Source organism: Eurypyga helias, unplaced genomic scaffold, assembly GCF_000690775.1.
Source record: "Eurypyga helias isolate BGI_N326 unplaced genomic scaffold, ASM69077v1 scaffold35279, whole genome shotgun sequence".
Classification (NCBI taxonomy): Eukaryota; Metazoa; Chordata; class Aves; order Eurypygiformes; family Eurypygidae; genus Eurypyga; species Eurypyga helias.
The window spans coordinates 5,989-19,383 of NW_010274653.1; the positions used below are offsets into that span (position 1 = coordinate 5,989).

The following is a 13,395-nucleotide window of genomic DNA, read 5'->3' on the forward strand; positions in this document are numbered from 1 at the left end:
TAAATTGAGTTAGTTTTTACAGGGATTCTAAAGTATTCCTCTTAAAATTTCCTGTTTTGCTCAAAGGGAATGTTCCTTGATGGAAAGTTCCTGCCATAGACTACCATGTATGTCGTGTAAAAAGTCTTTGGTTTCTGCTGGGTTTTCCAATTGTAGCAATAAGAACGTGTTTGTTCATTTCTACTCAATATAGTATTTCACTGTGAAGACTGTAATGAAGGTGTAGTTTTAAATCTCATCTTTGAAAAAGACTAGCAGAATTTGCCAACCCCAGCACTGCAGCCATCTTTCATATAATGAAATTAAACACAAGTATTTGGTTATAAATAATACAGGCTACCCTTGCAGTTCATAGCCATTCTGCAGTGTAGTGCATAATGTCTAATTCTAAGATGTGCCCATCAATTTACTCCTGAGTACGTTAGATTTTACATGGATAAAAACTTTTCTGATATACCTTCTGTGTGTGTTGCGATTGCTGTTGACATGTCCTCTTCCAGTGCATCCTGGGGTGGGGCACTTTAAAACATTTTCATGCATGGCAAGAACTAAACAGGAATAAGAACAAAATTTCCTGATAACATACATCAATTAAAAATACATATATTTAGAAATATGAACATTTCTTCTTCAAACTGATTCTCAATTCTGTCACATTTTAACCACAACAGAAAAGGAAAAACATAGTATCTACAATAAAGGAAGGCCAGTTTATCCCTATGTAGTTGTAGCGTGGCTTCCCACACTATTGTTTCTAGGGTCTTCAGAAGAATAAAGGGAGAGGTTAGCAAGGACATTACATCATGAAGCCCTTTGCTCTCTGGTTCATATATCACTAACAGTTGACTAGAAAAGGAGGATGATAGGGGAGCCCTGGGCCACAGAGCTGTGCTAAGGATAACTGCAATCCCTCCCTGTTGCAGGGAGGGCAAGCTCTCAGGTACAGGAAGCTTTTATGCCTTGCACCTGAATAGGATGACCTGATCTGAGTATGCCCCCTTTGAACCCTGATACCTTCTAATCATCTGATCTGTGCTGAAACTACCTTAGGCCAATTGGTCATGCTCCCAAGCAGCGGTTTATGCTCTCATCAGTGGTCACAACCTCTTGTATGTATGTTTCTTATGCCCTTTAATGCCGTTCATCTGAGATTGAGATGTATGTCTGTGTAAAACAGAATATGTCTTTGTATGTCTGCCCTTATGACTTCATTACTCCTCTGGGTGCACAGTGCTTCGAAAAAGCTGACTGTTCCATCAACTGGTTTATTCTGTCAGAAAACAAATTACTTTTTTTTTTCCCCCCCCCCACCAGGACAGAACACAGATGATTGGAAGTGTGACAATTAACACGAACTTGTTAATTTTAACTTTTTAGAAAGTTAATGTTGCTAAGGCCTTCCAAATGCAACAGCATGCTTAATTCAGCAGATGTTTCCATAAATATGGTTTAGCACCAGATTTTAAAAAAGGGAGAGCTACAGTTGGGAACAGGACGTTGGTAAAGTACAAGTATCCTTTTAATTTGTTGTTATGCGTGCCACCACAAAAAACAATCTGACTAACTAGATTGTTTAAACGAATAGTTTCACATTAGGTTTTGGCTTATTATGCAGCATTTCATTGCATCATATTGCCAGACTGCACACACACACAAACCAATGTAATCAGATCCTCACAGTTAGAAATAAGCAGAGAAATTCAGGCTAGACTAGGCGTAAAAGGGTTAGCACAAGAGGGACGTGCTGTGGACCAACGCTGGGATGTACCGATGGAAGTAACCTTTTTGAGCTCCATGGAAGGGGGCACACGGGAAACATCTCTGAATAAGCATGCCCAGGCCTCTCAGTTATTGGCAATGAAAACCAGCAGTCTTGGTGTGTGATTGCGGCAAATCAGGTCACAGACCTGAAACAAGCAGGTGATTTCTGTGCTGCATGCCTTAGCAAAGGCATGGGGCAAGCAAGATCTTGAAGATAACAAGACTACAATGTGCAGGTCTGCTGGCAGCATGGGGATAGTTTGGCTCTGATCTTATTCTTCCCAGGCCACCTGAGCAGCCTACTGCTGGTTGTAATGCTACTGCGAAGGAGTACTTGAGCTTCACAAGTGTGGGAAGTAGGATTCTGACTAAGAGCTGGAGGGAAAAGAAGTTGCAATGGCTCCTCTCTCAGCCTCATTCTGCAGTCATACCCAGAAAAAGTGGGTTTCCTTTCCACAATGCCGGGCCAGATCCAGTTGTTATTCTGGACTGCAGGGTGATGATACTCACTTTCTAGTGGCACTCTAACTTTATGTGGACAGCCTGAGAGACTGCGGTGGTGAGGGTACAGCCCAGTCACGTGCCCTGTGCCATCACATCCTGGTATAGGACATTTGGTTTCCCTCTTTTCAGGCCTGGGTGAATCTGCAGAGAAATCAGATACGGATTTTGTTTGGTTTTAGCCCCTGTCTGCACTCAGCTGAGTGATCCTAGCAGCATGATACTCCCTATTTTGTACTTCAGATGTAATTCCTACACAAACTTTTAACAGAGACGTATGCGATTTAAGCATGAGTTTAGGTTTTCACACTGTGTCCTTTAAACAATGGGTCCCTCCTCCCAATATGCCATTTATGTGCTAAACTATATAGCTTTAGGATTGCAGTGTCATTTATTCCATTCAGAGCCTCAAACAGGACAGAAGCCACAATCAATAAGCCAGAAAACTGGCAGCATCAGCCAACAGCAAGATCTATAAAGGAATAAATAAAAAAGCAGAAATAATCTTTTACTCTGTTAATGTCAGACTCCAGGAAGCTGGGATGACCAAATAAAAGCTGAGGTGTGAAACAAATAAACAAACAAACAAAAAGCATTTCAACCAGAAGCCATTCCTTAAATATCGCAGATCTCTAGGCTGTAGGTTCTTTGTTAGGAAACTGAATACATGCCACTTTACATTTGAGAGGCAAGGCAAGCAGCTCCCTCTGGTACACATGGCAATGCCGCTTTGTGGAGCAGCCCACAATGACAGTGAAAACATGGAGCAGCCGATACCCTTTCAAAGGCGAGGTCTCAGCCCAGCCCCACAGCTACCACTCTGTAATGGCCGCAGTGCATTCCCAATTTTTGTTTCAAGCACCTAGAATTGTGCAAGAAGCACTGGTCAGAAAGCCTTTATTTGATTTCCAATGCAGGATCAAAAGTCTGGGCGAGAAGGGAATGAATTCTGGTCCAGAAATTCTCTTGTGAGAAATCTGGAGGAAGTGGCCGCATAAATTGCTGAGGATGGTTTTAGCTCCATCTGTGATTGGCTGCCAACAGCATTCGGTGCTGAGGGAGCAAACAGCTGCAGCCAGCACAGGGAGCAGCCTCCTTCCAGCTCGTTGTGTTGGACCGCGAGGTAGGACGTGCTCAGGGACAAGATCGCCAGGGACAGCTGAGGGTTAAACTTCCTGGCAAGACTTTAGGCTAAAAAAAAAAAAAAAAAAGGACCAAAGAAAATAGTTTGACCATCAACAGGAGCCCACATGCTTCTCAGAATCACTGAAAATAGACAGTGCTGCAATAGTGGACAGAAAATACAGACTCTAAAATAGGATTTAATTTCCCCCCTACTAATTGGAAAGGTTCGTTGTTGAAAAGATGGGAAAATATATATTTCAGCCTTTTTTCTGATGTAGCATCCAAGAAAGAAAATGAAGAGCTAATGGATATGATGGTGGATTTTTCAGAAATAAAAACCAGTTAATTATGTAATGTGAAAAAATTATATGTCTAATACTGCATTGACTAAAATCACATGGTGTTTATACAACCTAAACAAAGCCTAGTTTGTTCCTCTATAAGTGTTACCTCTGAACTCACCTGCAAACTACAGCTAATAATATGAGGCAAATCAGGAAGGGCCAAATTCTGCCATGCTTACCATCACTGCTCCTTCCTATGTGTGCTATGAGAAAGTCACATTGACTCCAATGTGAACCTGGTGAACACAGCTGGTCTCGGGATAAGAAAAGGGATCTGCAAAATTCCTGCATATACCATAGTCATCTGAGCAAATAAAGATTCATGTAGTTTAGCAAGGAGATAGACAAATACCTTGCATGCACAGCTTAAGACATGCCAGTGAAAAGACTGCTTGAGACAGAAAAATGAAATGCATGCATATTCTTACCAAATACTACAGGAATAGTTGCAACGTTTATAGTTACAACTCCTAAAAAAACTTGTCAGTTATTTGATACACTCAGTGCTTCAGACAACTAAACTACTGCAATAGTTGCAATGTCCACAGGGACTACTCTGAAGTTGCATTAGAAATACTGAAGCAAAACATTGATGAGTAGCAGAAATTGCAGCAATACTGGGGTGACCTTTGTATATTTGGAAGCCCAAAAGGAAACATCAAAGGACGGATAAATATATTGTTACTTACTACAGTAGGGAGTGTGCTTATAAAATGACATCTCTTGTTGTATTATTGCCCTCAAATGAGGAGCTGTATACAAGACAGCCCAGTTTACAAATCAAACCACAGTCTTTTAAATCTCCACTTCTGGAAGCCTGATTAAGTACCAAAAATGGAACAATGTTCCTACAGCTTTGTAGGATGCTACAAACCATCAGAAACAATAAAGATTTTGGAACTTATTGGTAATTTTGCTGATGGTGAATGAGGCAGAAGAGCACGGCTTGTGCTTTCCTGGCTCAGAAGTGCTGGCTCTAGCAAAATGTAATGCTGATACATGAAGTAGACTAAGCTGAGAAAACACATGGCTTAGGAATTAGGTGGTATGTTTGGAAGATGCCAACTCTTCACCCTAACCATTCCTTAAGCACTGTTTTAATGCCTTCTCTCTTGGCTGCTGAAATTTAGGAGGTACGTATTAGCGCCCTATGGAGAAGGAGGTGGACTAGGAGGAAAAGGAGGAGAAGAAGTGTCAGTGCCAGTGACAAAGCCCTTTTAGTAGCCATTACCGATCATTTCACATAGCGGTTTGGCAGGAAGCCAAGTACCTAGCATTTAACCTGGTTAGATGTAAGGCACTAGTGTAAAAGTACATAATTAACAAAATTACCAGCTAAATTCCAGATTCTTTACTGTTGCTATACAACCCAGCTCAGAATCCTCTATCAGTCACAGGATAAGCGCTTAAGCCATTAAGAAGAGCCAAAAATACTTCCTTACGTTTGTTGCTAAATATCTGTCTCCCACCAACGTCAATAACTTTGGTTTGCCTCCTTTCCCCTGCTAGATGCTCCAGAAGAAACCTATCCAGTTCCTTGTAGGTGCTGTGAAACACATGCCCCTGCTCTGCCTGCAGAGCGATTGCTTGTTCTAGTAAACTCAAATTCCCTTTTGTTTTGTCCAGCTCAACCGACACTTCTGTGGTTTCTGACAGGCACTCGTTGTCGTCTTCTTCACTTTCAGGGAAGGAATTTTCAATTCTCTTCTCAAAAGGATCTGGGTGAGACTCCTGTGGTGCTTTTAGCTCTGTGTCTGAGTCACAAAGTGTTTCACAAGGGCCAAATTCTACCTCTTCCTTCTTAATTTCTGGAACTTCCAGTATGCTAGGTTGATTACACTCTACAATATACTTCTGAGTTACATGGGGCTTTACACTGGTTTCTTCTGAGAAATTTGAGGAGCTGTCCCACTCATTGTCCATAATTTCAGAGTTAGTTTCATTTTCCTCAGATGAACAGTATTTTGGATCAGAAATAACAGTCTTTTCCTTTCCTTCAGCTGGATTAATCATGTAACATTCATCAGCATCATCGCTTTCTGTTTTTAAGGATTGAATGCCTCTGTCATTTAGATTTTCTGCCACTGTTTGACTGGGTGCATCTTTTGATAATTTTCCCATGTTCATCAAAGATTTGGGCACAGAGTCTTGATAGCTAGAGTAGTTATCTTTTCTTTGACTGGAATTTTCATGCACACCTGGATGAGGGGTTTCCTCAGATGATTTTGGAGCGCTTTCCTCTGCATGAAAAAATAGCAAGAGAAAAATATTTAAGAATAACTGCTTTTTGTATCTTGTAGAAGTGATATCAAGATATTTACTTACCAATCTTCTTTTAGTCTGAAATGATTGAATTCACTAAGGCTGTGATTGAAATGACTCCTTGTAGCATCAGGAAAAGCCCTTCTAAGATTATGTCTATATTATAGCTCCAAAGCTATATGAGAAATAAATATGTTGCCATTTTTCACTAATGGTGAAGACATATATTATCTTAGAAAACACACACACATCCATATACATTCATATGAATATAATGTGACATATATAAGTAGATACTTCATATATATACACAATTAATATAATATGCTCATATATACATATATGTATATATGCAGGCACACATATTTTAAAATTCCTCTGCTCTATTTTCACTTTTCTTTCATTTAAGATTCCCAAATATCTACTCAAAATAGACCCTAATTACTTTTCCAGTCACCCTAGATCCCCTGAAAGACCTTGATGGAAAAAACCTCCACACTTCACAAAGGGCAAGCTTGTGGTCACCATTGCAATTGCCACAATTAAGTGATAGATCAGGTCATGCACAGGCAAACAGAAATGGTTGTTATGTACAGACTCATAAAGGACTTGTTAAAGACACCACTGAAGTGCATCCTGTCTTTATAAACATCTTTCTTCAGAAGAAAAGCAGCAGCCAGCAGGTAATAGAGGCTGCATGTAGGAGAGGTTGTCAGTGTGGAAGACAATATGTCTTTTGTATCTCATTTAATTTTTTAAAAACATTTCCTCTGACAAGGACACTCAAAAATACATCTCCATCATCTTCCTTTCTGGTAATTATCTCTCTAAAATCGACACTGGTTTGCCAGGATCAAGTAAATATTGCCATAGTAACTAAAAGCATTTTTGGATGAAGGGAAGAATTTAGTCACAACACTAGCCCCTTCAATAATGCTGATTATAGGGTACATTCTTTTGTTGGGATCTATTCAACATAAACTGAAAAATTTAACATTTTACTTCCTAGAAAGGAGGATGAATAAACAAGCACAGACTATTTCATAAGATGTGTCTGTCCTCTACTGAATCAGAAGAACTCCAGGTTTAAATAATAAATTAAGCATAGTCTAAAATGCAAATGAAGTTTCTCTCAATAACACAGTGAGCTATTAAGAGAAAGTGTAAAGGGTTATGATAATTTTAAAGTATTATGAACTACAGAAAACAAATAAAAAGCATTTTCAGTGAATATGTCCAATTCATTGAACTATTCTCTCAATCCACTTAACTACCCACATGTGTACAATAATGATTTATAGACATTATACCTAATTATGCATATTTGGGCTGTGTTAGAGTGCCTAACAAAAGCTCTAGAAAGCAACAATTACCTCTGTTGCTTAGCTACATAGTTTAAAATATTCCTATTAAGTGCAGATTATTGTGGAGGGGAAAAGGGGGACAAAAATGCACATGTGCACCACAATGCATTTCACTTTACTGCTGCCAAACTGTTAGCATTTTGGGTCATTTCCAGTTTACATAATTGTTTGGTTCAACTGTTTGTTATATGTTAAAAGAAAATATTGATTAATTCTTATTCTTCTTCAGAAAATTGGACTCATGCAGGGAGGGGTGGCCTTGTGCACTGTGTGCATAAAGTTGTGTTTAAAAAAAATGTCTGTAAACCTTAGTGTAACTTTTTAGCAGCTGGTCTAGTACCACACGCATTGCAGTATTCTGAATAAAGAAGTCTGCTGTCTTTTCACATCTCAGCAAGTAAGAATGATGATTTGGCTCTATAACCAACTTTAGTCAAATGAGTTTTTATTATATGCTCTTCTGCCATTTGGAAAATAACACAATCCCATCAGTGGGTCATTTCAAAAAGTTCTAGTTTTAAAACAAATCTTCCACCCTTCAGAACAAAACAAAATCTGATAACAGTAACAGTTATTTTTCTGTGTGAAAAATAATATAAATGTACAATAACAGATTTTTGCTCCTTAAATAGTCAGCAACTTTTAAATGTGATATTAAACAAAATGTTGTTGAACCAGTCTTAATGGTTCACCTGTCCCAGCTTTGCTTTTCACTTTCACAGGCTGTAAATTTACCTTAAAAATAATGAAAACTCAGCTTAGTTTACAGTTGCATCAATCCATGAACTGAAGCATTAACTCATCAACTGACAAGAATCATGAGTTCATAACAAAATGAGCATTAAGAATTTACAAATAAACCTACATACCCAGACCAGCTGCATGCTTTAGATCGAATTTCTTTTGCAGCTGGCAAAATTAATGCAAAAAGGACAGGTTGTCTTATCACTGACAAAAGCACGTTGTGAGCAATCTCACTGGTATCAAATAAATATTTTTGAAATAAGGTGGCTTTTTCCTTTTGACTGAAGGGCTAGGTACAAATAAGGTTTTCCTATATTTATATCAATGGATCTGGCCCAACACTTGCCCATTTTTTAAAAAAAGAACCAGTTACATAACTTAGGTTTCTCTGTATATGGCACATATTCTACTTTTACACTCATCATAGTGGTTTCCCTTCAGCAAGTCCTTCAAGTTGTGCAAGGTACAGGCACAAGGGAAAGAAAAACACATTATTGAGGGAAGCTCTAGGTGGCCAGGAACCAGGCTGAATCAATACAAGAAAAAATCAGGTAAAATCTATATATCTAAAAAAAAAAAAAAAAAGCCAAAACCCAAACAGAACCCCAGCAGAACTCTTACTCAAACAGCTTCCCTTCAGATTTCTGGTGTTAGAGATGGAAATACTCCTTGCAGGCTGGACAGGCACTTGGAATTGTGGTACTGTGGAGCTTTTTTCTTTATGAATTTAGCTTAGTCAAGTCACCCAAAAGACAGAGACACTGAGCATATTAATTAAACTGGTTAATGTTCTGTTTGAAGAGGTAGCTCTCTTTTTGGCTTTCACATGAATGGGATGTAGAACTCTGAAGAGACTCTTCCTAAAACACAAGTGGCAACTGGCTGAAACCTTTGCCATATAGAAGTGACACAAAGACCTCCACTGATTTTGGAAGAACAAGGATTTGACTCCTTAATCTGAAAGGCAGCCGCCTTCTTTTATTTGTTTTATAGTATTCATATGTATAAAACTTGAGGGTTTTGTTTTAAGGAAAGTCCATTTGCAGTGGATAAAGACATAAATTTCTAATCTCAGTTGATCATAGAATCATAGAACAGCCCAGGTTCTATGGGCTGTTTGTGGGAGAGGGAGCCAGATGAGGTTATATAGCATTCTGTCCTTCCAAAATATTTGAGAAGTTGGTACAAGAAACTAAGTGGAAAATAAATCACCTTTAAACTCCTGTAGCAACCAGCAAATAAGTGTAATTTAAGTTCATTCTGTTTTCTTAATATCTATGATTATTAATTTCTCAGGGACAGATCACATATTGCTTTATCTTGACCTTTGCTATCTTATGACGACTCTTCTCTTTAAAGCAAAGGTAGGATGTATTGTATTGATATCTTCTTGCCTGATTAATAATTTGTGCAGGATTTTTTAAACAAATATGTGACAGCCAATTTAGTTTGCTATTTTTGTTTATCTTGAATACTTATATATTACAAAGAAAAAGCAATAAAAACAGTGTAGCTATATCCTCTTCCATATTTTGCAGCATACACATTGTAGAAGTTTCTATAAATTGTTGGAGAAGTTTGGCTTTGCAGAGTTGGAATAACAAGTATAAAAGCACTGAGTCTAATAGTCGTGTTAAACAGGACACGTAGCAGTCACATGCATGAAATCACTTTGCTAAATATTAAAGTCAACAATGTTTTGCCAAGTGTTTTTTAATTTTTTTTTTCCTAAGAGCTCTATATATTCCACTAAAAATCTGCTCTTCATAAATGTGTTTTTCTCAGTGGTGGGCTTAACCTTGGTCTTTGACAGAGCTAGTGGAGAAGCAGATGCTGCTCCATATCTGATCTGCTGCAGCAGTTGTCTCTCTGTGTGAACCTACAAATCACTTACTAGATCCCAGGAGGAGTTATTGCGCAAAATAATTGGCAAGGTGTTGGTTAAACCCAGAAAGAAATGCATCATTCCAACTCTGTTAGAAGTCAAACATATTCTGCTTTTTTTTTTTTTTTTTAAATACTGCTTTGTATCTCCCTTCCTGCGGAATTCAGGTTCAAGCGCAGACTCACTGCGTGACTACCTGGAGTTGAGATGCTTTCAAGGACACTGATCTCTTCCTGTAAATCAGTCCTGTCTTCATTTTCTTCTTTGCATTCCAAGCTGGGACTGTAGTGGCGAGGTTTCATTAACAGGGACTTCCTTTTGTTGACGGGAACGCCTGATACCTGTTCTTCGGCTTTTCTCTTCTTAGCCATGGAGCATTTGTAGGCACTGTAATGATCAATCACCAGTGACAGAGAAAAAAGTGTGAGAAGTGAGAGATAATTTGATTCAAAGTATCATCATCCGCTAGTTTAATTCTAAGTGTAAAAGTGAGGTCTAACAAAATATTAATTCGCTTGCAGTTTCAGCAAGTTATGTTTAATGGATATTTAATTTTAGCTCATGTACTTGAAGTTCACGACATGGACAATTGCCATTTCTTTTGACTGATGCCAAAATCTGCTGGGGGAAAGGGAACAAGGAGGAAGACAAAACCAAAAACCCCATAACCAAACATAATCCTAAGTAATCATATGTGAATCTAAGCCCTGCTCTGCAGTAATATAAATACACCCAGGAAAGAATGAACAAAGTTGTAGTCTGTATTGAAATCCAGAGAAACAGCTAAGGGCAAAAATACACTACCAGTTATATTACAACGTCCTGAGCTTCTGGATCCATTACATTCACATCAGTATGGATAACCAGTCACACACCTTGAGTTCAACACAAAATGTGTGAAACTCAATGTACTTTCAGAAATTTTGTAAGATGGGTCCCTCTTTCAACATCAGTCCCAAACACTGGTTTCATTTCATCAACTCCAGCCACATATGTCTGGCTTAAACTCTTCTCAGATATCTGTACAGACTTTGGAAAAAAGGCTCCTCCAGAGGGTAATTCATCCCACTTAAAACTAGATCTGCAAGGGTGGGCCATCCCCTGGGAAAGGCCTTGCCCAGTCTAGATGCCTTTCACAGGACCGACATGAGAGGAGTGGGCAGTATTTAAAGAGGAAGATTTTTAGCAGATTTGATATACTTCTTTCAGCTGCTATAAGATACACTTACTGATCTGCATATTAATTTACTTCTACAGATATTTAGCAGAGCCTTTGCTGCCGTGCAGCTAATTTATATGGCATATAGGTGTTACACCACAGGACACCTCACTGAAGAGGCCTGAACCTTCAACTCCCTTTTTTTAATACCTTTTTGTGTAAGTGATTTGGCATGATTTCATTGTTCTCTCACAGACAGTACTCTAAGAAATTTGTGTAGTACAAATAATAATGCTCACATTATATCTGTCAGAGATGAAAAAACTACATATATGAATCTGTGTAATCCACTCAACGGTTTCTCGACCTCAGGCAACCCCAGGGTTCATTACAAATCTACACGATGCCCTTAGGTGTTGGATTTTGCATTTGGCTCACTGACTTAGCTGCAAGATTTACAAAAAAATCCATGTATGCAGAGAACTCCTATTGGTTAAACATATTACAAGCTCAACAGCATAAATTAATCCTTCCAAGGTATCTTATGTGCACTAAATTGGCTCAGGTTCTGATTGTTTTGGATGAAAGCATATGACTAACTTGAGCTTTTTGTTAAAAAAAAAATACCCATTTTTGGCTAAGCACCTTTTTGGCAATCCGTCATTGCAAACATGAAGGACATGGAAATAGAAAGATCTTTATTTTAGGGAGAATGTTAAATTCTACCATATGCATCTTAAATACAGTAGATATTCTTGATCTTCTGAAAGCTAAAATGCTATGGGCATCAGGAATACTAGACACCAAGCACCTGCTGTAGTTGAATATATTATAGCTTCTCCACTATTTCTCTGTTTATGCATAAAGAATAACATGAATATCATACTAAAGGTCAGAATTACAATGGTATAAGCGTCCCCTTGGAAATGATGCCTGCATAACAGACATCAGGGATGAATGTAGTGGGGACAAATATATATAATTTATTTCTAAGAAAATACAATCAAGAATTTCTTAATTTGTATTAGTGAACAGTCATTCATAAAATTCATGTTGTTTTAGGAAAATTGAATAAATGACAAATGCTTGAAAACCCTTCACGTGCAACTGTTTTTATCAACCAAAACCTTCATTAGGTTTGCTTTTGATCTTTGATTTTATTTGACAAGTTCTAAGTTTACCACTAGTAGCTACAGTGAGTGTTTAAGACAAGATGAATTTCTAGTGTTTAATTCCCCTTTGACGAAGATACAGCTGTTTCTTACAAAAGTATAATTAATAGATTTTTAGAACAGACAATCCAATTAGATCATGTAGTATGCCCTCCTGTGCAACACAGGTTACAGAACTTCATCTAACTCTTCAGCTTTAATGCTGTAATTTGTCTGACAAGTGTGCATCTTCCCCTTAAATTAAGGAAAAACATGTTAAGATGGTAAGATGATTGCTATATTCTTGCTAAGTAGAATCTTTTTCTAGTGACATAATGTTATAAAAACATCAGTGTGGGCTGGGACAACAGCTATTAAACACAGTGTTTCACTCCAACTGTGAAGGATAGCCAAACTCAGATGTCAGCAGATCACAGAAAAGATCAGTGCGAGGCTACTGCTGCCACCTGCCACCTGCAGATCTGCTCTGGGAAATGAGAGCACAAGAAACCCACTTGACTGTAACTACTGCGACTACCACAGTTTACAGCAGTAAATCAAACGCTGCTGCATCAGTGTCAGGACAGGAGGCCCACAAATCTGCCTGGAGGAACATTACTCACGTTAGAAAGCTTCTCCCTTATGAAAGACTCATATATTAGCTTGTCTTTATTGTATCTTTTTCTGTACACAAGCGGCCACTCACCCAGATTTCCTTTATGGTTCGCATAATTTTAAAAGTAGTGAATACATTACATTTAACTTGTCGTAAAGTCAGCCCTGATGCCTTCCACTCTGATTACAGGAAGATGACAAAACATAGTTTTTGCTTTTTTGCTAGGAAGTGCAAAATTACTCTCCATGGGCTGGGAAGAGAGTTTTCAGCTTCAGCAGAATACACTCAGTGACTTTTTAACTGCTGGGTTTCAGTTTTAACTGGGTTCTACTAGTTCGCAAGAGCCAGATTAAAGATCTACCATGTACCAGCAATTCCCCTTTTCTACCTTACAGTGCTTAAATGTAAAGATGAGAATAAAACCAGAAACAACTTTTAAAAGTGGTAGCTTTTTCAAGTGCTTACACATGATTTGTTAAGTAT

General features: G+C 38.3%; 1 protein-coding gene across 1 annotated transcript in view; it reads right to left on the reverse strand.

Moving 5' to 3' along the window:
* LOC104515767 (suppression of tumorigenicity 18 protein-like) overlaps positions 1 to 13,395 on the reverse strand; it is a gene marked incomplete at its 3' end in the record, with an annotated part of 48,966 nt that overhangs the window by 3,540 nt on the left and 32,031 nt on the right. The window contains exons 5-8 of the mRNA XM_010159867.1: positions 10,183 to 10,373; positions 5,174 to 5,971; positions 2,272 to 2,406; positions 458 to 548 (exon numbers count right to left, since the gene is read on the reverse strand). Coding sequence (XP_010158169.1) covers positions 458 to 548; positions 2,272 to 2,406; positions 5,174 to 5,971; positions 10,183 to 10,373 — 1,215 coding nt within the window. The remainder of the gene's footprint in view (positions 1 to 457; positions 549 to 2,271; positions 2,407 to 5,173; positions 5,972 to 10,182; positions 10,374 to 13,395) is intronic.